This window comes from Pleuronectes platessa, chromosome 22 (assembly GCF_947347685.1).
Source record: "Pleuronectes platessa chromosome 22, fPlePla1.1, whole genome shotgun sequence".
Lineage (NCBI taxonomy): Eukaryota > Metazoa > Chordata > Actinopteri > Pleuronectiformes > Pleuronectidae > Pleuronectes > Pleuronectes platessa.
In genome coordinates, this window is record NC_070647.1 from 18947782 (window position 1) to 18971623 (window position 23842).

Here is a 23842-nt window from a genome sequence, read left to right on the forward strand (position 1 = left end):
GACATGGAGGACAGTCTGAAGCTGCTGCTCGTCTCCCTGATGATGATGATGATGAAGACGTCAGCTGCTGCACAGGTAACTTCACTCATTCATTCAGAAGAAATCTCTCATAGTTTGTTTCCTTCTGTTCAAACCACAAAATTAAATTGATCAGTTTCCCTTTTTAAGATTTGCTCGACCGAAGAAAATGTAAATCAATTCTCAGATTATTTTTATTAAACTTCAGTCAAAACAAACCAAATATGAGAAAATGTGTTTGAAACAAATCTAACTTGTTTTATTTCTGTGGTGTTTATCTATTGATTGCTATTGTTTTTGAGCAATCATCAATAAACATGCACATGAAAATAAACCACAGAGGAAGAAAAATAAAACAAATAACTCAATTAAAACTCAAGTTTCATTAAACTCTTCATTTAATGTTAAAAACTTCGACCATTGACAAGTTTTCACTGATTTAGTCAAAAACTTTTGTGATGATTATTGTTTTTGTTATTGTTGTTATTACTACTATGTGGATTAAAGGAATTTAATTAATTGTATAAGTAAAATAGTATATCTATGTGTGTATGTGTTTGTGTTTGTATATATTTGTATGTATACATATATATGTGTGTAGATGATTATATACTATATTCATGAATAAGTCTTTATCTAAATAACATTGTTTTTCAGAACTTCTGCTCGAACTCGACGCTTCTCAGGACTCGGACGTCGTGTCACTCGTGCAGCATCAGTCTGTTGATGTCGTGTCCGTCGAGATTCAAACAGACGCCGCGTTCCGTCGCTCAGGACTGCAGGTCAGTGTGACACGTGAGAACACGTGACGACACGTGAGAACACGTGAGAACACGTGACGACACGTGAGAACACGTGAGAAAACGTGAGAACACGTGAGAACACGTGACGACACGTGAGAACACGTGAGAACATGTGAGAAAACGTGAGAACACGTGAGAACATGTGAGAAAACGTGAGAACACGTGAGGACACGTGACGACACGTGAGAACACGTGACGACACGTGAGGACACGTGAGGACACGTGACGACACGTGAGAACACGTGACGACACGTGTTCTCACGTGACGACACGTGAGAACACGTGAGAACATGTGACGACCCTCTGTGACGCTCTCTCCTCAGGTACTACGTCAGAACTTCCAGTTTGAAGCTGCCGATCAGCGGCTGCAGCTTCGAGTGCTACCTGCAGGTGGAGCTGAAGAGGTGCTGTCCTGGGTACTGGGGGCCGGACTGTGTCGGTGAGGATTAGAAACGTTTCTTAGTCACATATGAATATAAATGTTCAGGAGCCCATTCACTGTTATTAGCTCCCTGCTAATGCTAACTGACATAAAACACTTCAACTGGCTTTTATTGTGAAGGAAAATCGAATCTAATTGGCTTAACCGAGCTAGTTTTACCTTTGTTTAGTTTTGCCATACTTTTCAGTTAACTTAATTTAGCCCTGTTTAGTTAAGCGTGTCTTTTTTATTAGCTGCCCTTCGCTAATAGATTCTTCAGACCTAATAAACGACAGATCAAACACATCAAGCTCCTGTGATGTCATCAAGTGTCAGATTCCACTGGAACGAGGTCGTTTGCTTTAAGCCTCAAAGTGTTGACGCTAGCGGACTTAGTGTCTCGATGTCTCCGAGGTCCGTGGACGCATCTCGTAGGAAGACGTCAGAGACTTTCAAACTGAAAACTTGGTGTAAATGATTTTGTCTCAAGTTGAATATGAACGTCGGGGCTTGTGGACACTTGATGACATCACAGGAGCAGATATGGAGGCTAACTCTGTTTCCCCCTGAGACTTCAGAAGTGGTTTGTTAGTCAAGTGTGTTAGTGTGTGAGTGTGTGAGTGTGTTAGTGTGTGAGTGTGTTAGTGTGTGAGTTTGTTAGTGTGTGAGTTTGTTAGTGTGTTAGTGTGTTAGTGTGTGAGTGTGTGAGTGTGTGAGTTTGTTAGTGTGTGAGTGTGTGAGTGTGTTAGTGTGTGAGTGTGTTAGTGTGTGAGTTTGTTAGTGTGTGAGTTTGTTAGTGTGTGAGTGTGTGAGTGTGTGAGTTTGTTAGTGTGTGAGTGTGTGAGTGTGTTAGTGTGTGAGTGTGTGAGTGTGTTAGTGTGTGAGTGTGTGAGTGTGTGAGTGTGTGAGTGTGTGAGTTTGTTAGTGTGTGAGTGTGTGAGTGTGTGAGTTTGTTAGTGTGTGAGTGTGTGAGTGTGTGAGTGTGTGAGTGTGTGAGTGTGTGAGTGTGTTAGTGTGTGAGTGTGTGAGTGTGTGAGTGTGTGTGTGTGAGTTTGTTAGTGTGTGAGTGTGTGAGTGTGTGAGTGTGTGAGCGTGTTAGTGTGTGAGTGTGTGAGTGTGTGAGTGTGTTAGTGTGTTAGTGTGTGAGTGTGTTAGTGTGTGAGTGTGTGAGTGTGTGAGTGTGTTAGTGTGTGAGTGTGTGAGTGTGTGAGTATGTGAGTGTGTGAGTGTGTTAGTGTGTGAGTGTGTGAGTGTGTTAGTGTGTGAGTGTGTGAGTGTGTTACATGTTCCCTCCTGCAGGAAGCAGATCATCCTGCAGGATCACAACTTCCTTCCTCTCTGCAGACTCAGGATCAGCTGGACTGAAATGTGCTGACGGTCACATGGAGCTGGATCATCTGCGACCTCTGACCTCTGACATGTACCTGGGAACAGGAACCAGAGATGGAGCAGCAGTGAGACGGAGACACAGGAAGTGGACGGACAGCCTCTGAAAGTGTTTCCTGTTGTTTCAGAATGTCCCGATCGAGCCGACAGACCCTGCAGCAGCCGAGGAGTCTGCTCCGATGGACTGACCGGGAACGGGACCTGCAGCTGTCAGGTGACACACACCTGGACACACACCTGGACACACACCTGGACACACACCTGGTTACACACCTGGACACACACCTGGACACACACCTGGACACACACCTGGACACACACCTGGTTACACACCTGGACACACACCTGGTTACACACCTGGACACACACCTGGAAACACACCTGGACACACACCTGGACACACACCTGGTTACACACCTGGACACACACCTGGTTACACATCTTGATACACACCTGGATTGAGTCTTTCAGGAGGTTCTTTGAGTCTTTAACAAAGTGTGTGTGTGTGTGTGTGTGTGTGTGTGTGTGTGTGTGTCGGTGTGTGTCTGTGTGTGTGTGTGTGTGTGTTTGTGTGTGTGTGTGTGTGTGTGTGTAGGAGGGGTTTGCAGGTACATCATGTGAGGACTGTTCTCCAGGTAGATTTGGTTCCACCTGTAGTTCAGGTAACATCAAACTGTTTCTTGTAAAATAATTTAATTTGACTTAACTGATTATTATTGAGTTATTTTAATTCTCTCTCTGCCCCCCCTTTCTCTCTCTCTCTCTCTCTCTCTCTCTCTCTCTCTCTCTCTCTCTCCCCCCCTCTGTCCATGCCCCCCTGTGTCTCTCTCTCTCTCTCTCTCTCTCTCTCTCTCTCTCTCTCTCTGTCTCTCTTCCTCTCTCTCTCTCCCTCTCTGTCTTTCTTTCCTTCTCTCTCTCTCTTTCTCTCTGTCCCCCCCCTCTCTCTCTGTCTCTCTTCCTCTCTCTCTCTCTCTCTCTCTCTTTCTCTCTGTCCCTCCCCTCTCTCTCTCTCTCTCTCTCTTTCTCTCTGTCCCCCCCTCTCTCTCTCTCTCTCTCTCTCATCTCTTTCTCTCTGCCCCCCCCTCTCTCTCTCTCTCTCTCTCTCTCTCTGTCTCTCTTCCTCTCTCTCTCTCCCTCGCACTCCCTCTCTTTCTCTCTTACTCTCTGCCCCCCCCCTCTCTCTCTCTCTCTCTCATCTCTTTCTCTCTGCCCCCCCCCTCTCTCTCTCTCTCTCTCTCTCTCTCTCTCTCTCTCTCTCTCTGTCTCTCTTCCTCTCTCTCTCTGTCCCTCGATCTCCCTCTCTTTCTCTCTGTCCCCCCCTCTCTCTCTCTCTCTCTCTCATCTCTTTCTCTCTGCCCCCCCCCTCTCTCTCTCTCTCTCTCTCTCTCTCTCTCTGTCTCTCTTCCTCTCTCTCTCTGTCCCTCGCTCTCCCTCTCTTTCTCTCTTTCTCTCTGCCCCCCCCCCCTCTCTCTCTCTCATCTCTTTCTCCCCCCCCCCCCCCCCCTCTCTCTCTCTCTCTCTCAGAGTGTTCCTGTGTTCATGGTCTCTGTGACTCTGGATTAAAAGGTGACGGGCACTGCACCTGTTTCTCTGGATACAAAGGTCCAAACTGCGACCAGGGTCAGTCTGATCAATAATCAATCATTTGCTGATCATCAGTTACCTCATCCTTACCTCATGTGACCTCTGACCTGTGACCTCACAGAGGTTCTGGAGTGTGTGGCGCTCAGGTGTCAGCAGAACTCTCGTTGCATGGAGGACGCTCTGACGGGTCAGTTGGGATGTCAGTGTTTACCAGGTCACCAGAAGTCAGGAGATCAGTGTTTATGTGAGTACTTTCAACATTATTCTCTCTTTATTCAAACTTTATTGATATTCATATTTACTTATTTGTCTATGTCCTCAGCAATAAACCCGTGTCTTCAGAGGGTCTGTCACACCTACGCCTCCTGCGTCCACACGGGTCCGAACCAGCACCTGTGCGCCTGTAATGAGGGTTACAGCGGCGATGGACGAGTCTGCATGGCCATCGATCCGTGTCAGACCAAAAGAGGAGGCTGCTCCGCTGAGTCCACGCAATGCATCTACGAAGGTCCAGGAAAGGTAATGGAAAACTGAGAGGAACCAGGTTCCTCCAGATCAGGATCAGAACCAAGAGCATGAACAAGATCTGGAACAGGTTTAGGCTGAAGATCAGGATCAAGACCTGAGGAGGATTCGCCATTATAATAAAACTGTCTCTCTGCTTCAGTCTCACTGTGAGTGTCTTCCCGGCTTCGACAACCTGTCAGACGGCGGCTGCAGCCTGAAGGACGCCTGTCGACCGGGTTCCTGTCACCAGAACGCCAACTGTTCGACCGTGGGCCTGGGACGAGTCGAGTCAGTCCCCTGAACGCTCTCTCTCTTCACTCCTGTGTGTTTAAACTGCAGTAGCATCACCTGTCCCTCTGTCCCCCAGGTGCACCTGTCTCCAGGGTTATGTTGGTAATGGTAAAGTGTGCTACGGGGACATCATGCAGCGTCTGAACGAGCTGAACACGGAGCCGGGTGGACAGTGGAGGGGTCAACTGAGCAACGCCATCGCTCTGTTTGGTATGATGATTGGTTTGAGATAAGGAAGCAGATCAGCTGATCAGACAATTAAAGGACCTTGTTGTCTTGTACAGGTTCTCTGTCGTGGCCTCTGCAGAACCTGGGTCCATTCACGGTTTTCATCCCGATCAATAAGGGTTTCAAAGGAACTCTGGTGAGAATCCATCAGATTTATCAGCTGATAAACGTTTCTGTTGCTCTGACCTCAGTTTCTCTGTTGTCTTATGAAAGTAATATATTATTGGGTGAACCCGTGTCAACATCCGATCAATGTCTGATCGTCGTCCGATTGACGTCTGATTGTCCTGTCACGTTGTCCATCTGTCCATCCACAGGTGAGGACTCTGCTTGCCGACTCATCTAAAGCTAAGTACCTGTGTAAGATGCATCTGGTTGCCGGGGTGATGCCATTTGACAGTCTGAAAAAAACCGACGTGTTTTTCACCCTGACGGGGAAATCAGCCGAGGTGGACTCGTCGGAGGGGGTGAGAGTGAGAGACACGTCGTTAACACAGATCAGTGAACCTATGTTCTCAGAGAAAAGGATTTTGATGATTCCATCTTTTGGATTTCTTGTCCTCGTAACGTCCGGTCGTCCCTCAGCTTTGTCTCCGTCCTCAAATCAAAACATCGTTCTTCTTCCAGGATGCCCAGACAAAAATTCGTATCCATGGCAGCAGAAAGAAAGGCGTGATCATCCAGTCCGATGTCGTCGCATCCAACGGGATGATCCATGTCATCAATAAGCTGATGGACAGTGTCGCCTCAACCGTGGAGAGCAATCCTGAGGTACGTGTTCTCACACCTGATCTGATCCTGTTTGATGGATCCACTTATTCACAATGTTTGCTGTCCTCAGGAGAACCTGCTGAAGATCATCTCTGACTATGGAAAGTTTGACAAGTTCAAGTCTTTGTTGGAGGTAAGAGCTTTTTACACACGACACGTTTAGATTCCATAACCACGAGAAATCCTGAAGATCCAGTTTCCTGGTCAGGCTGAAAACACTCATGATGGTCCTGGTCCTCAGAGGATGAACCACTCAGGTGTATTGACCGGATTAATGGCCGTGTGGCGTTCACTCCACAGAAAACTCAGCTGGCATCCATCTTGGATCTTCCAGGACCGATCACTGTCTTCGCTCCGACCAGCTCAGCCTTTGACGCCATGACTGACGGACACTTGACGTACTTGAGCAGCACTGAGGTTAGTTTGTGCTTCTCTCTTAATGAGGACTCTCTTTGACACAATGCATTTCCTAACCCTAACCCTAACCCTACCTTTAACCTGATTCTAACCCTAAAAGTCTTAAGTCTCAAACAGTCCAATAAAAGTGGGTCAGAAAGTGAGAACCAGACAAAACCTCCTCACCCTGTAGTACACACCTAGTATACACACACCTAGTATACACACAACTAGTACACACACAGACACAAACACACCCAAACACACGTCTGTTTTCTGACCTTTTATTCTGAATGTTCAGGGTCACAACAAACTGGTGGAGCTTCTGAGGAACCACATCGTCCCGTCCACCGCCGTGAGTACCACGCCATGTTCAGCTACTCTCCTGATGAAGATGATGATGATGATGAAGATGATGAAGATGATGATGAAGATGATGATGATGATGATGATAATGATGATGATGATGATGAAGATGATGATGATGATGATGATGATGATGATGATGATGATGATGATGTTGATGATGATGATGATGATGATGATTATGAAGAGGATGATGATGATGATGATGATGATGATGATGATGTTGATGATGATGATGATGATGATGATGATGAAGAGGATGAAGATGAACATGATGATGATGATGATGATGATGATGATGATGATGATGATGATGATGATGAAGAGGATGAAGATGAACATGATGATGATGATGATGATGATGATTTGATGATGATGAAGAATTACTTTCCTGGTTTGAAGCTGGAAGTCTACAACGCTGTTTCTGGCCCCAGAATTGTGACGAGGGCGAATCAGGTTCTTACGATAAACGTGACAGGAAACGTGAGTGTGGATTTAAGTGGCTTGTGTTTGGTGTTGCATTCTGGGTAGTCTGTAATGTGAAGCTTTGTTTTCCAGGGTCAGATCCTGGTTAACGGAGCGGCGGTGTTGGAGTCAGCGGTGGAAGCCAGTAATGGACGTCTGTATGTGCTGGATGGAGTTTTGACTCCGCCTTCCATCGAACCCGTGCTGCCTCACAGGTGTGACATCACCGAGTCCACGATCGTCCGGGTGAGACGCCATCTTCCTTTTTCATGTGTCAGTCAAATCAAGTCAGTCTCATTTGTGCTCTTCAGATCCTGATCTGCGGTGTTCAGACTGACTGAAGTCAAACCTGATTCAATCCCGTTTTTAACTTGACTTTAATCTGATTTAAAACTGAAGAAAAGCAGATTTACACTCAATCATCAGCTGTTTTTTTCAGAGCGAGTGTGCAAGCTGCCTGAAGATCAGAGTGTTACCATGCTCATCTGGAGTTCAAACAGTAAGAGGTCTCACTCTGATCAGTTTATTATGACACTGTCTATAACACTGTTGATTACAGTTCATCACAGTTTATTACAGTTTATAACAGTTTATTACACAGTAAGACTTCTCACTCTAATCACTTATTAACTGTGTTGGTAAACTGTGTCATAAACAGGGGGATGAAAAGTGAGCTATAGCATGAATTATAAAGCTGTGTGTCTGTGTGTGATCTCTGCTCATCAGGGCTCATCCAGGTTTGGATGTCTGTACATGGCTTCTATCGGCAGTCCGCCCATCAAAGTCCCGTCCACCGGCTGCTCCCGGCTCTGCAATGCAACTGTAACGGTACAAAAACACAGGATTCATGACCTGAGTTCATTTTCACTTCAAACGAGACTGTTCTGATGGAAGTGTGTCTTTTTGTGTGTGTTTAGACGCCAGCGTGTTGTAAAGGTTTCTATGGTCCTGACTGTCGTCCCTGTCCAGGTGGATACCAGACGCCGTGCTCAGGACACGGGCAGGTCAGACTCACTCTGCACAACCAAAAGCTCTGTTGACCAAAAAATTGGTCAATTGGAAGGACTCAATAGTTTTTTACCTACTGAAGTATTTTTGAGGTGAAGTGTGTTTTACAGTGTATGGAGGGTTGAGGTGTGTTTTACAGTGTATGGAGAGTTGAGGTGATGTGTGTTTTACAGTGTATGGAGGGTTGAGGTGTGTTTTACAGTGTATGGAGGGTTGAGATGATGTGTGTTTTACAGTGTATGGAGGGTTGAGGTGTGTTTTACAGTGTATGGAGGGTTGAGGTGTGTTTTACAGTGTATGGAGGGTTGAGATGATGTGTGTTTTACAGTGTATGGAGGGTTGAGGTGTGTTTTACAGTGTATGGAGGGTTGAGGTGTGTTTTACAGTGTATGGAGGGTTGAGGTGATGTGTGTTTTACAGTGTATGGAGGGCATCAAAGGAAACGGGTCATGTGCCTGTGATCCAAACTTCCGCGGCTCTCGCTGTCACTTCTGCTCCAGAACCGATAAACATGGACCAACATGTGACAAGAGTAAGTGACACATGACCTTGTGACGTCAGATACGTGTGATGTCACAGGAAGTGACCTCACCTGTGTGTCCGCAGCGTGTGTGTGTGCCCACGGACAGTGCGACAACCGCCCGGACTCAGACGGGCGCTGTAGAGCCGACTCGTGTCTGCCGGGCTTCACCGGTCCGTTCTGCGACCGGCAGACGGCGGCGTGCGGCGCCCAGGCCCGGTTCTGCCACGCCCACGCTGACTGCGACTTCAGTCAAGGGACGGCCAGGTGAGTCCTCTGCTCTGACTCTGAACGTCTGGATGATGAACAGCAGGGGGCAGTAAAGAGTGGGTGCGTGTGCTGTGTGTTTTCAGGTGCGTGTGTAAACCTGGTTACCAGGGCGATGGGATCACGTGTGTGGAGTCCGACCCGTGTGCCCCCCCGCTCCGTGGCGGCTGCAGCGTGAACGTAAGTCGCTCTTTAACAAGCGTTCTTCTGTCCAGATCCGTCATGTTTGACTTCCTGCTGCCCCCTGCAGGCTAAATGTATAAGGACAGGACCTGGGACTCGCTCCTGCCAGTGTCTGACAGGATGGAGGGAGGACGGAGACGAGTGTCAATCAATCAACAACTGTGACGGCCCGGACGCCGGCGGCTGTCACCCCAACGCCACCTGCATCTACGTCGGCCCCGGACAGGTGAGCTCTATCTGAACCTGCACTTCCTCACAGCCCCTGCAGGTGTCCTCGTTGCTCAGGGGAGTCTCACCTCCGTCTGGAATAACACTTCCCATGATGCTCTGGGCGATGGAGTCGGCTAACAGTGACCTGTGCTAGTAGCTTCTGGTTTTGAATCATTGTCTCCTGATGTCTGTCCATATTTAAATGAGCCAATGGGGTGTGAGCGTGTTGTCTGTGATCTCAGAGTGACTGCAGCTGTAAACATGGATACCATGGAACCGGACGAGACTGTGAAGCTGTGAATCCGTGTGTCACCGTGAGCGGAGGCTGCCATTACCTGGTGAGAGACATGATCGCCTCCTGGTGGCTGACTGCAGTATACTCATAAACCCTCCTCCTCCATGTTAGCAGATGGGACATGGACTAAACAAAAAAATCTAAGTAGACGTTCAAGATGATCAGTTTGGTTTTAATTAGATATTTGATGATATAAGAACAGGCGGAGTCTGACTCGTGATTGGTCGATTGGACCACGATTCACAAGTCTGAGGTTTTGATTCATGAATGTTATTGATCAGGAATAGTAATTGATCAGTAGATTATGTGATCAGGTGACTTGTGGGACGTCTGATGATTGTCCGTGTCCTCGTGTTCAGGCGAGCTGTCTGCTGCTGTCCTCTCAGTGGACGTGTGTCTGTGACGACGGTTACGTTGGAGATGGCCGGATGTGTTTCGGGAGCGTGGAACAGGTGAGTGTCGGCCATGTTCACACGTTAACCTCTGTGTGGTGCGTTCACTGACACACCTGAGTCTGTTCTCCTGGTGTTAAAGGAGCTGATGGCGCTGCCCGAGATGTCCGAATTCTTCAAGTGGACAACTGTGAGTACGAGCAGGCTCTGTTTGCCAGCTGTTTATAGTTTGTTGTGATGTCATCAGTCTTGTTCGTTCTCCGTCAGGACTCCGGTGTGTCTCTGTCGGATCAGAACGTCACCCTCCTGGTTCCGACTTCTGCTGCTGTCGATAAAATGTCTTCAGACGACAAGAACTTCTGGACGAGAAAGGGAAACCTGCCGAGTCTCATCAGGTTAAAACTTTAAAGTGGTTTTATTTAGGACAGATTAACTTTGTCTCCAGCTCTTTGTTCACATCTGTGTTTCACACCTGACAGAAATCACATGATCCCTGGAAACTATCCATCTTCCAGCCTGAGCACCACTTCCACTGTGACCTCACTTCTCAAGAGTACTTTCCCTGTTTCCACAGCCAATGAGGTGAGTCCACGGAGGTGATGGTTTACAATCAAGTTTCTGGCCAGAAGACCACAAACCTGTTGTGATAGTCCTCTAACCTGCGCTGACTTTTATTTATTGAGGACAGTTGCATTAACAACAAGTATCTGATATAAATTTGGCTTTCACGTTCTTCGAAGTCGCGGGAAGTCAGATACAGTGAGAACGGCAGGTGGGGAGAGAAAGTTGTGTTGGTGCAAATGATGGAGTGCCTGGTTCCCACCGTACCACAGCTCAGGTTGTTGGTGCTGAACTTCTCCACGAGAATGTTCCGAAGACGAGGCGCTGCTTGAGATCGTGCCCTGATGAATCTTCTTGCTCTGTGGAGCGGGAGGCTCCTCCTACTGTTCGGTCTCTGTTTGACTCGTGTGATACATTCTGAAGTGGATGCACAATGAACGGTCTCTGGACTTTATAATCGCAGCTCCTTGTACGGGTCAGATCTTTAAATCTCTCCAAGAACTTTCTTACCATTTTAAGATATTGTTTTATCAGATCACAACTGTTGGTGGCGCCACCATCACCACATCCGATATTGCTGCTACCAATGGACTGATCCACATTATCGATAAGGTACAGAGCCGACGGCGTTCACGATGCTGGCGACACATTCTCACCTGCGACTGACGCACTTCTAAATTCATCCTCAGGTTCTGGTTCCCGACAGGAAGCTGAGTGAAGGGCTGCTGGCGACACTCGCTCTGAGACCCGAGTTCTCGCTCTTCAGATCGTATCTCATTGTATGAACACACACACCGATACCCGAACATACACACACTATATATATATGTGTAATGTTCACAGTGTGTCTCTGTTTGTGTTGTTGAGGATTACAACCTGACGGACGAGATCGAACAGGGTGATGAATTCACCGTCTTCGCTCCAACAGACGCCGCCATCAACGACTACCTGAAGAAAATGGCTGCAGCTGCTCTGGTACTTGTCGTTTACGTCTCAAGAGTCTTTTATCTCTAACTGGACCTAATAAAAGGTCCAGTTACTGAGAACAAAAAGCTCTGAATAACCTCTCTGTAATTGTATTTGCTATTAACAGGACGTTAATACGACTCGTTACCATGTGGTGGCAGCAGAGCGCCTGTTAAAGACCGACCTGCAGCCTGGAGGTTACAAGCAGACGCTGCTGGGGTTCTCTTTCCAGCTCGCCTTCGTCCTCCGAGAGGGAAAGGTATCTGATCAGTAACTGACTCTCTTTTGTTTTTATATGTACTGAACTGATATTGTACCAACAACCACTGTCATTCCAAATATCGCAGAACTCATCGACTCCGATTCGCACGTGTCTTCTTCTTCCTTTTGACATCCCTCCCACCTCACTCCTAACAGAAGTCATCGTACAATTGGCCCTAGCCTCAACAGAATGATTTGCTGCTCTCTTTCTTCTGGCCGTCTCTCTGATCATTTTAAGAAAGCCTCCATTCGGCCTTTACTGAAAAAGTCAAATCTTGACCAATCACTGCCACAGAATTATAGGCCATTTTCAAAACCCCCTTCATATCCATAATTATTAAGAAGGTGGTTCTAACCCAAGGTTTAGCTGTGTGTGACAATAATACAAATGTTGTAAGTTCCAGCCTGGATTTAGTCAAATACACAGTACGGAAACTGCTCTCCTTAAGTTACGAATGATTTACTGATGCCGTTGCTGGTTATTTTTCCGTATTACTGCTCCTTGACCTAATTTGACACCATTGATCATAACATTCTTATCAACAGACTAATGCTATACGTAGTCATATCTGGAACTGCCCTTAGTTGGTTCAAGTCTTATCTCTCAGAAAGAGACATTTCCGTTTCCATTGGAAGTAACACCTCATTCGTGGCCCCACTGATGTTCGGAGTGCCACAAGGTTCTATTTTTGGTCCCATGCAGTTTTGCTCTACACGATCCCATTTTGAAACGTTATCAGCCACAACAGAGTGCCTATCGGCCATTAAAGAATGCATGTCACTTGATTTCCTTCAGTTAAATTCAAATAAAACTGAAATGGTAAAATTCGATCCCGACCAGTTAGCAGGCAGACCCCTGTCATTTCTCAGTCCCTGGAAAGCCATATAAAAACAACAGCTAAAGATCTAGGTGACACATTCAATTCCCATCTGAATTTCAAAACACACATTAATGAAATCATTAAATCCTGCTACTTTCATCTATGAAATAATTCCAAAATGTAATCAGTTGTAATCAGTTCTATCTCTCTCTGACTTAGAAAAGATAAAACAGGCCCCCGTCTTTTCCTGCCTGGATTATTGCACCGCCCTGTTTACGTGCTCAGCCAAACCCAAGAGACTCGTTTGCAATTCAAAACACTGCTGCTTGATTTTAACTCAAACAAACCGTAGCTGTTTATAGTTTGTCACTGGTTCCAGTTAAATTCAGGATTGATCATTTTTAAAGCTCAACATGTGCTGGCCCCTACTGGACGCCCTACAAGGTCGAGGCTCCTCGAGGGACTTTGTCTGTCAGGGCCCAGCGGCTCTGGATCTCACTACCTGTAATGCATCTATATTTGATTAAGTTTCTTAAATGGGACAGCTTTGACTCTGCTGCCTTTGACAGTAGGTGTTTAGTTTGAGAAGACACAGGAAATGACGTCTGATCTACTGAGCGGCCACATGGTTTTCAGAGCACGAGAGTAGCCAGTCACATTTATCTTTAGCTACAGCGTTTTATTTTTTTATCATGGATTTTGTGAGCACTTTTATAACCTTGTTTAGATAAGTGCTATATAAACAAAATTGTATTTACATGAGTGTCTGATTACATCCTGAGTCACTCTCTCTCTCCGTCCTCCAGCTGTTAGTGAACGACGCTCAGATTAACTCGTCCAACATCCTGAGCGGTAACGGCGTGATTCACGGTCTGTCGGCCGTTCTCCGGATCAACAGGAACCGCTGCGATGAAGCTACGTATCAGAAGGTCACGGTACGGAACCCGAAGAGCGAAGGAACCGAGGAGAACAACGAACACAAAATCATTTGTTTACTGACAACCTCCTCTCTTCTCTTCACAGGCAACGTGCTTGGACTGTTTGTTCCCAACCAGCAAGATTTGCCCCAACAACTCCATCCCAGACGTACGCTTTTAAACTGTCGCACAATGAAAACTTCAGATTCTCCCAATGATGAACATTTACTGACCAATGATGCAGACGAGTCCATCACCTCAGACTTCCAAACTTTATCTGAAAAACAGAAACAAGAGGAACAACATGAGGAAACTCTGCCTGTTTGCAGATGATGTGATTTTCTAATTTCACTCAGCCAGTACATCTCAATCTCTCTGTTTCCAGAGGCTCCGACTCCAAAACACCAAATGCTCTCTGTCAGGTTCCTGGATATAGGTCCATGTGTTATTATTGAGTAGTGATGTAAAAGGTTTTCAGCACATTGTGTGTCCTCAGAGTCAGTGTGTGTCCTCAGAGTCAGTGTCTGTCCTCAGAGTCAGTGTGTGTCCTCAGAGTCAGTGTGTGTCCTCAGAGTCAGTGTGTGTCCTCAGAGACAGTGAAGGTCAACTAATGAGTTTATTGAGACATAGTTTTGACAAAAAATTAAACGTACAATAAATAAAAAATAGACTGACGAAAACTGATTTAACATAAATGAGGGCCGAGACTTGACTCTGTAAAGATCTCACTGATTTTCTTTGGTCTCTGCAGAAGTCCGTGCGGAGCAGGAAGTGTATGTTCAGCCGCATGTTTGAAGGAGAGCGACTGTTGACCATCGGCTGCAGACCCACCTGCCTTCAGAAGAACATCGTACGTCTGCTGTGACACATACGTGTAATTCACATGAGAAGGACAAACACGTTCGCGGTCTCACTGCTCTCGTCTGTTCTCAGGTCCAAGCGTGTTGTGGCGGGTTTTTCGGGAAGCACTGTGAGCCTTGCCCAGGGGCACAGGGTCGGCCCTGCTTCGGTAACGGAGTGTGTGTGGACGGGACGAACGGAACCGGAGCGTGTCAGTGTAGCCAAGGCTTCAACGGGACGGCGTGTGAAACCTGCCAGGGTGGGAAATATGGTGTCCACTGTGATCAGGGTGAGGACGCTTTGCATAGGAAACTGTTAACCAAGAGACATGATTGGACATTTAACTGTGACTCCGCCTCTTCCTGCCTCCCTCAGACTGCAGATGTAAAAACGGACTCTGTAACGAAGGCGTCTCGGGCGACGGGACGTGTGAGTGTGATGTCGGGTGGCGAGGAATCCTCTGTGACGAAAGTAAGAAAACAAAGAAGAGAGAGTGGGACGTATGTTTAAATATGTGTATATGTATGTATCATAGTACCTGTGTGTTTATATGACAGAGCATGTATTAAAACATGTATGTATATTTATATATATTGTACATTCATATGTAATGGAGAGTGTCCTGATTTACAGAAGTCGAGTCGGCGGCTGACGAGTTGTGCGGCTCAGTGAAATGTCACACAAGTGCAAAGTATGTAAACACAGCTCAGTGAGCTGCAGCGCCCCCTGCAGAGCGCTGCTCTGAATGCAGCTCGGTGTAATGTGTTGTAATGTGATTTGTTGTGTTTGTGTGACAGTTGTGTGATCGGACCGTCCGGACCTCAGTGTCTCTGCGCTGCTGGCTTCCAGGGAAACGGGACTTCCTGTCAAGGTAGGGTCAGGTGACCTGTCAGGTGACCTGTCAGCTGACCTGTCAGGTGACCTGTCAGCTGACCTGTCAGGTGACCTGTCAGGTGACCTGTCAGCTGACTCAGTCTGAGGCGTGACGGTCAGACTCAGCGTGTGTGTCTGTGTCTCCAGCTACAGACGCGTGTGCGCAGGACAGCGGCGGCTGTGGTCGGTTCTCCGTCTGTAAGCGGACGCGGCCGGGACGCAGGGACTGTGTCTGTAGCAGCGGTTACTTTGGAGACGGACTCGTGTGTGTTGGTGGGTGTGGCCTCAGGGGGCGGCTCACAGCTTTAAATGTCTATCAAACTTTTCAAATACATCCAAACCTTAAATCTCTGTTCAATTAAAAATCACTGATTTGATATTGATCAGTCGTGACCTGTTCCCCCCCCACAGAGATAAACCCCTGTCTGGGGGGAAACGGAGGTTGTCATGCCAACGCAGACTGCATCCACGTCGGGCCGAACAAAGTAAAGTTTCAACACACGACCATCAGCTGCTGATTATTGACTATTGATTATTGATTATTGATTATTGATTATTGATGTCATGCTGTGTGCAGACGTCCTGCTCCTGCAGTGAGGGTTACTCAGGCGACGGACAGAACTGTCACATGATCAACTTGTGTCAAAAGGTGAGTTCGATGATGTCATCAATAATCAATAAAGGTTCTGTTTTAACGTTGTTTGAACCTAATATGTTTTGGGTTGATCATTTTAATTTGGGTTCCACTTGAAACGGTTCATATTCTTCAAAGTTCAGAAAACAAAGCTAAATAGGTATCTTGAATACAAATCAAAGGTCTGCTTTAGTAAATAGGCAGTACTGCAGTGAAACACCAGGTGTCAGTAGAGGCTATGAAATGTGGTCATGTGACTCTGTAGAGGGTTGACCTATCTCTGACTGTTTCTAGAAAAATGGCGGCTGTCATCAGTTTGCTCGCTGTAACATGAGCGGTCCGGGTGTCCGTACCTGCACCTGCAGGTCCAACTTCCTGGGAGACGGACTCACATGCAGAGGCACCGTGGGCAAGGTGACACATGACATCACATGACATCACATGACATCACATGACATCACATGACATCACATGACATCACATGACATCACATGACATCACATGACATCACATGACATCACATGACAACACATGACATCACATGACATTAAAGCAGGCCTGGTTCCATGTGACGGTTGCTAACCTGTGACTCTTTGCAGGAAATCCTGACGAGGAAGCTGCGAGACTTTTACCTCGGCCTGATGGTGAGTGCCTAGCGCTCTGTCGCCCCCTGCAGGTGGAAACTGACTCACGATGTGAACTCTTCTTTCAGATGATGGAGATTTCTCTGAAAGGTCGCGGCCCGTTCACCGTCTTTCCACCGAGCGGCGACGCCTTCGCAGTGGACAGAGTGACCGGCAAGGTCACCACATGTTTTCACAACAAGACATTTATTTTGAAGTAGCTTAAGGATCAATAATATTTCCTTAATAATGATTAAACTTGTCCATGATTGTTATTATAATTATTATTATTTGTAAAATATACATATTCTATTAAACATTTTATACAAAAACACTGACTCCTAAAAAGATGACCTGAAATCAACACATTTGTATTCATGCAGATGAAATCACTGATGTTGGAGAAGTCTAGAGAGCGCTACGCCTCCGTGCTGCGCAGCCACATCGTGATGTGTCACACGCTGCTGCCCGCCGACCTGAGTCGCCCCCGGAACCTGACCTCTCTGTCCGGACTCGTCCTGTCCACCAGATCAAGACAGGTCACCAATCAGGCAGCTTCATGTCAATCAAAATTTCAAAAGCTGTCACACGATCAGCTGATTCATGATGAATACAAACTGTTGAATATTTTCAGGGAAACATCTTCATCAACGAAGCTAACGTGACGTACAGCGACGGCGTCAGCGTCAATGGGATTTTCCACGAGATCGACAAGATCCTGTTTCCTCCAGACGTCAACAAAGATTCAGATCCCAACATCTCAGTCAGTTCTCAACATTAATCAACAACTTTCAGATCCATTATTAATATTTAATTATCTAGACATAAATTGATCTGCGGAGAATAAACCACTGGCTGATTTATTTTGTCATAACTCGTTGTTTCTGTCCTGGACTCAGATGAATCTGACCGATGTGGCCGAACGTCATGGATACACACACTTCTACAAGCTGCTCGAGGTGACACACACACACACACACACACACACACACACACACACACACAAACACACACACACACACACAAACACACACACACACACCTCATTGGCTGGCCTTGGTCACATGATGCTGTTGTTTACCTCTGCTTCAGGACACAGGCGTGATGGACCTGGTGAACGATGGGATGAACCAGCCGCTCACGCTCTTCCTGCCGTCAGACGCGGTGATGGCGTCTCTGCCTCAGCAGCAGAAGGACTTCCTGTTCCACCAGGACAACCGCCCTCAGCTGGTGGAGTACCTGAAGTACCACATCCTGCACAGCCAGAAGGTTCACAACCATAACAGTTATAATCAAAACACAAATCACTGAGTTTTTATATGAAGATAAAACTGTGTCCTTATCGTAAAATGGCATAACACCTGAACATTTATTAATTTATTATGTGTTTATCAAAGGAGAAACAAACTTATACACATAAACAAAGTTATCGTCGACATAATAGAGAAATAAAAGTTAAAATAAAAACTGGACCAAGAATCGATCCCTGGGGAACTCCAAACATCTGTTCATCACAGGATGAATTAACATGTGTCTCAATGAAAGACAAGTACATAGAGATCGATGATCATGTGCTCAACCACCAGGGGGAGCTCTACAGGGAGGTTTTCTAAGAACTTCTTCTCCGCTTGCTCAGATTTACGCTGAAAGTTTGATCTATCTGGACTCGGCTCGGACGCTGCAGGGTTCCCCTCTCTCCTTCGTCTGCGGAGGGACAGACAACATCGTAAGTACGACAGGAAGTCAATGAGGAGCCGACGAGCGCGACTCTCACTCACGATGTCTCGCTCTGAACAGGGAGAAATCTACGTTAACGACGGGAAATGTCGCATCGTTCAAAGACACCTCGTGTTTAACGGGGGGATGGCTTACGGGATCGACTGCCTTCTGACTCCGCCCAGCCTCGGAGGACGCTGTGACGAACAGAGCTCCTTTGAACTCCGGGTAAATCCTCATGTTAAGTTATGTCTGCAGCGCCCCCTGGTGTCTTTCAGATGAACTGTTTCTAATGAAGACTGTAATGAAGTAATGAGAAATTTACAGCAAATATGCTTCATGCTAATTTTATTTGTGAAGCACATTGAATTTGAGGAAATTCAATATGCTTCACATTGAGAGAGAATGTGTTTGGTTTTATTAAAACTAACCACACAATAAAAGTCCTTTAAAAACTTTATTGTTCACTGTAACAGTAACAAGTCTCAAACATTTATGGACCAGAACCAGGAAGTTTGAATTATTATTCACATTCTATTAGATTATTTAAACACGATAAATGAATGAGGTTTATATTTTGAAACTGTGATAGTGATTTTACTTCTTATCTCCGGTGGTTTCACGTCTTTTCTTCTTCTGTGGTAGATGAGTTGTGGAGTTTGCACGTCCTCAGCGTCTCGCTGCCCGAAAGGCTCCAAGCTGAAGGTATGATCGTCTCGTGTCTGTCAGATGAAAATAGAAACAGAAAGGTGTCTATGAACGTGTGGTCCTCAGGAGATCCAGAGGTGTGACCTGCCCCGCCTGTCCGTCAGCAGAGACTCCGGCTGCTTCAGCGTCTGCACCGTCGGCTTCTGGCAGCCAAAGTGTTGCCATGGTTACCACGGACGAGACTGTCTGGGTGAGACGTCGTAAAACTTTCATTCATAAACTTCTTATTGTGTCACAATCTTCAAAATAACATTTAATTATAAAGTTATATGATGATAAGTTTTCAATTTTATACTTTTAAATTTTATATATTGATAAAAAATAAATTTGAATACATTTTATTAAGTCCTAATGACAAATATTCTTTATTCCATTAACAGTAATAATCGTGTTTACTTGTGTTGTGACATCATCACTGCAGCGTGTCCAGGGGGCGTCGGCTCCTCCTGCAGTAACCATGGTGAATGTGATGACGGTCACCTTGGCAACGGCACCTGCACCTGTGACGCAGGCTTTGGGGGCGTGGCCTGTGAGCAGTGCAGTGATGGGTTCTACGGGCCCACCTGTAAAGGTGAGCGGATTCCTGAGTGACGGTTCCACCTGAGGTGTCGTGACCTCTGACCCCTGTGACCTCTGTTCTCTATCAGCCTGCAGCTGCTCCGCCCACGGGCCGTGTGACGAGGGGCGTAGAGGAACGGGGGCGTGTCTCTGTGAGGCGGGCTGGAGCGGCGAGCGATGTGACGCTGAGCAGAGTGAGTGGGAACCTTTGAGTTCAAATCCAGCTCCATTAAACCTGAGTGATGTCATTTCCTGGTCAGTGACGCTGTCTTCTTCCTCCAGGTCCCGTGTCTGTGTGTTCTCCACCTTGTTCTCCTAAAGCCGTCTGCACGGAAAACAGCACCTGCGTGTGTCGGCCATTTTATGAAGGAGATGGATTCACCTGCACAGGTACACACTGTGCTAACAAAGAGGAAGAAACAGGAAGTATCACTTCCTGATGATGTCACACAGTAAATCAGTGTGTGTAACAGGAGCTGATCACAGTCAGTTCAGCTGCTTTTATTTTGAAAGAACATCGTCCTCTAGCCCCAAAGTTGACGGTTCGCTCCCGGTCTTTACCGGCTGCATGCTGAAGAGAACCTGTGGTGTAAAGTACAGTGGTCATCAACACAAGACTGGAAAGATCAGAAGAAGAAGAAAGACCTGGATCAGCCTGACGACTGGTCTCTCTATGTCCTCAGTGGGGACACAGTCTTCATATGTTGTGTATAACATGATGTCTGATCTCTCCATGTCCTCAGTGGGGACACAGTCTTCATATGTTGTGTATAACATGATGTCTGATCTCTCCATGTCCTCAGTGGGGACACATGTCTTCATATGTTGTGTATAACGTGATGTCTGGTCTCTCCATGTCCTCAGTGGGGACACAGTCTTTATATGTTGTGTATAACATGATGTCTGGTCTCTCCATGTCCTCAGTGGGGACACAGTCTTCATATGTTGTGTATAACATGATGTCTGATCTCTCCATGTCCTCAGTGGGGACACAGTCTTCATATGTTGTGTATAACATGATGTCTGATCTCTCCATGTCCTCAGTGGGGACACATGTCTTCATATGTTGTGTATAACGTGATGTCTGGTCTCTCCATGTCCTCAGTGGGGACACAGTCTTTATATGTTGTGTATAACATGATGTCTGATCTCTCTATGTCCTCAGTGGGGACACAGTCTTCATATGTTGTGTATAACATGATGTCTGGTCTCTCCATGTCCTCAGTGGCGGCCATGTGCGGGGTCTGGAATGGCGGTTGTGCTAAAGGCGCTAAGTGTTCTCAGATAGGAGAGGTGGTGACCTGCACGTGTCCTAAAGGTCACTCTGGGGACGGGTTCACCTGTCAGCCTGTTGACCCCTGTGTCTCTGGAGACAACGGCGGCTGCCATGAACACGCCACCTGCATCATGACTGCTCCGGTGAGGAACCAGTCATTTAAACGGGTTTGGACTCTGACGTCTCCTCTGTCCTAACGGGACGTGTCTCTGTGAACAGGGGAAGAAGAAGTGCACGTGTAAAGACAACTACGTCGGCGATGGCGTGACCTGTGAGGTCAAACAGCTGCCAATCAGCCGCTGTCTCCAAGGGAACGGACGCTGTCATCAAGAGGCCAAATGTACAGACCTCCACTTTGAAGGTGCGGATCACATGCTGAGTTCTCTTCCACGTCATTGGATGCTTTGAATTTAGGGTTGACAGGGCGTGGCTCAGCCGATCCAATGAGAACCAATCAGCAGATCGAGTTTACTCACTGTGTTGAACGTGTTGTGTTTAATGTGTCGTCGTGTTTGTGTGCAGATGCGACACTCGGTGTGTTCCACCTCCGCTCAGACAGGGGGCAGTACAAACTGAACTTCAGTTTTGCGCAGCAAGCGTGCGCTGCAGAGGGAGGGGCCCTGGCCACGTACACGCAGCTGTCCTATGCTCAGGAGGTCAGTGAACATGTCACAAACATACTAGTTCACGTGTTTCATCATGGGTGTCATCACGTGGTCAAACTGGCGTGTGTCCGCAGGGTGGGCTCAACATGTGTGCTGCCGGCTGGTTGGACCAGGCCCGGGTGGCGTATCCCACCACCTACTCAAACCCCAACTGCGGCTTCGGGCACGTCGGCATCGTGGACTACGGAGTCCGCAAGAACCTGAGCGAGTCGTGGGACGTGTTCTGCTACCGGATGAAAGGTGAGCGAGGAAGAGGCGGCCAAATGAAGTCATCACATTGTTTTAAATATTTGTTATAAATATTACATTTTTATCAAAACTTGAGTGTTTTATTTTATGACTTTTAAATGGATAAAAAACTCTTTTATTTTGACTTTTTTACATAATTTGAGTTGGAGGTTCAATAAAAATAGAAGTGATCAGGACGAATTATCAGAGAGGCTGTGATTGGTTGCAGAGGTCAGGTGTGAGTGTCAGGTGGGCTACGTTGGAGACGGGCTCAGCTGCACAGGAAACCTGCTGCAGGTGCTGACGTCCACTCCGACCTTCTCCAACTTCCTCACGGTGAGTCCCAGACTAACAGCACACAGTGAATCAGATGACCTCATCGTGACCTCATCGTGACCTCATCGTGACCTCATCGTGACCTCATCGTTCTTCTTCTTCAGCAAATCCTCAGCTGCTCCGAGGCCTCGCTCTCAGGGAAGCAGTTTGTGAAGCGTCTGAGCAACTTGACGCTTCAGTCCACGCTGTTCGTACCCGACAACGACGGACTGCCCGACAACCAGGTGAGACCACAACTCAAATTCTGTCCGTCCTCATCAAGCCTCCCCTGTCCCTACCTGTCCTCATCCGTCCTCGTGTCCCTGCAGACTCTGTCTCAGTGGGACATTGAGTACCACCTGTCCGAGGGCCGGGCTCTTCCTCTCAGCGAGCTGAAGAACGGGAGTCGAATCAGGACGAGAGTCGGGAGTCTGATGGTCCTTGGAGTGTCCGATCTGCTGGACGCCTCAGCTCTGGTCAGTCATTACCTCCTGTGTCAGTAGGGGGCGACGTGCCCCCCCCCCCGACACGCGTCACAGATTACCATGACAGAGTTGTTGTTTGAAGCTCTTTCTTTTCCTCAGTCGTCTCGTTACATTAACGATCGCTTTGTCACCAACTCGGACGTTGTGGCCTCAAATGGGATCATACATGTTCTCCAGGGTCCGCTGAAAGCCCCCCCCCCTCGCCAAGAGGTGAGTGTTGTCATGACAACACAGCACCCCTTCATCCGACCCCACAGAGCGGTAACTCTGACTGTGATTGGTTCTGCAGATGCATGTGGCGCACAAGGCGGGGATGGGAGTGGGCGTGACGCTGCTGGTGGTTCTGGTGGCGGCGGGCGTGTGCATCGGATACAACTTCTACAAAAACAACAACAAAGGATTCCAGTTCCACTACTTCAAGGTCTGTGTGTGTTTGTGTGTGTCAGTGATTGTTTGTCTCAGAATCAATAGCTGCCACTTTGTGCTCATCTGCAGTGAGTCTGTGCAGTAGTGATCGTTGTATCAGGGTCCCGCCCACACTCTCCAATTGTGAGTCAGCCTCAGCTGTCAATCATCACGTCTCAGCCTGTTCTAATCAACAAATAACTGATTCAAACCAAACTGATCAGAAACACTTGAACAAACATCAGAGAACAAACGACACAAACATCTTTGACAAACATTTATTTGACGTCTCCTTTGATTCTTTACTTTGGTCAAGGTCCCATCTGCTGACATGGAGGAGGTGGGGTTTATGACCTCTACTGTATCCTGCCACCAGTGGATGGTTAACAATGTTTAAATTAGTGTATGATATTTTCTGGTTTCATTGATAATCTTCTTCGTCCCTTAAAGGAGGAAGAAGAGGAGACGGCGCCCCCTGCAGGCAGCAGCATCTGTAACCCTGTTTATGAAGCAGCTCCAGAGTCAAAGATGTCCGACGGCACAGTGAGTCACTGTTTCACACGTCAACACAACTCGTCAACACAACTCTTCAACACATTCCCTTATAATCAGCTGGTTCAAGTCGTTTTGCTTCATCTGTTTAAAACTTGGTTTTGATTTCTTGACTCAACTAAATAAAGAGTGAATCAGAAGAGAGTGAGCTGCGTTAACCTCGGACTGTTTTCAGGACAAACTCGAGGAGGACGGAGGATCGTACGACCTGCTGCAGGACGGCTGAGACACGCGGCTCCTGATTGGTTGATTAATGTAAACTGTAGAAAACAATCTAAACATGTAACTGAGAAAAGAACTTTCATCAAATAAAAAACAAACAAACAA

The 23842-nt window shown here is 46.9% G+C and overlaps 1 protein-coding gene across 1 annotated transcript; it reads left to right on the plus strand.

Annotated features, from left to right (window-relative positions):
- stab2 (stabilin 2) lies at positions 1 to 23825 on the plus strand. The gene is given in 68 exon segments (XM_053414910.1): positions 1 to 75; positions 676 to 800; positions 1145 to 1260; positions 2757 to 2842; positions 3224 to 3290; positions 4153 to 4248; positions 4334 to 4456; positions 4535 to 4731; positions 4880 to 5007; positions 5087 to 5220; positions 5295 to 5374; positions 5556 to 5705; positions 5866 to 6009; positions 6080 to 6142; positions 6310 to 6426; positions 6707 to 6760; positions 7174 to 7254; positions 7330 to 7482; positions 7676 to 7735; positions 7963 to 8064; positions 8154 to 8240; positions 8665 to 8776; positions 8851 to 9031; positions 9118 to 9211; positions 9282 to 9440; positions 9667 to 9762; positions 10079 to 10171; positions 10254 to 10301; positions 10379 to 10506; positions 10591 to 10693; positions 11207 to 11284; positions 11362 to 11451; positions 11540 to 11647; positions 11766 to 11897; positions 13527 to 13655; positions 13744 to 13806; positions 14389 to 14487; positions 14571 to 14766; positions 14853 to 15168; positions 15275 to 15348; positions 15498 to 15623; positions 15762 to 15835; positions 15928 to 15999; positions 16279 to 16398; positions 16584 to 16628; positions 16697 to 16786; positions 16991 to 17146; positions 17242 to 17370; positions 17507 to 17566; positions 17700 to 17876; positions 18244 to 18333; positions 18405 to 18551; positions 18969 to 19028; positions 19098 to 19221; positions 19453 to 19602; positions 19679 to 19783; positions 19872 to 19979; positions 20815 to 21008; positions 21085 to 21226; positions 21388 to 21521; positions 21605 to 21770; positions 21988 to 22094; positions 22199 to 22318; positions 22403 to 22549; positions 22658 to 22768; positions 22848 to 22979; positions 23414 to 23506; positions 23691 to 23825. Coding segments are annotated over 68 exon segments (7764 nt in total). The 5' UTR covers positions 1 to 3; the 3' UTR covers positions 23742 to 23825.
- The last annotated feature ends 17 nt before the right edge of the window (positions 23826 to 23842 follow it).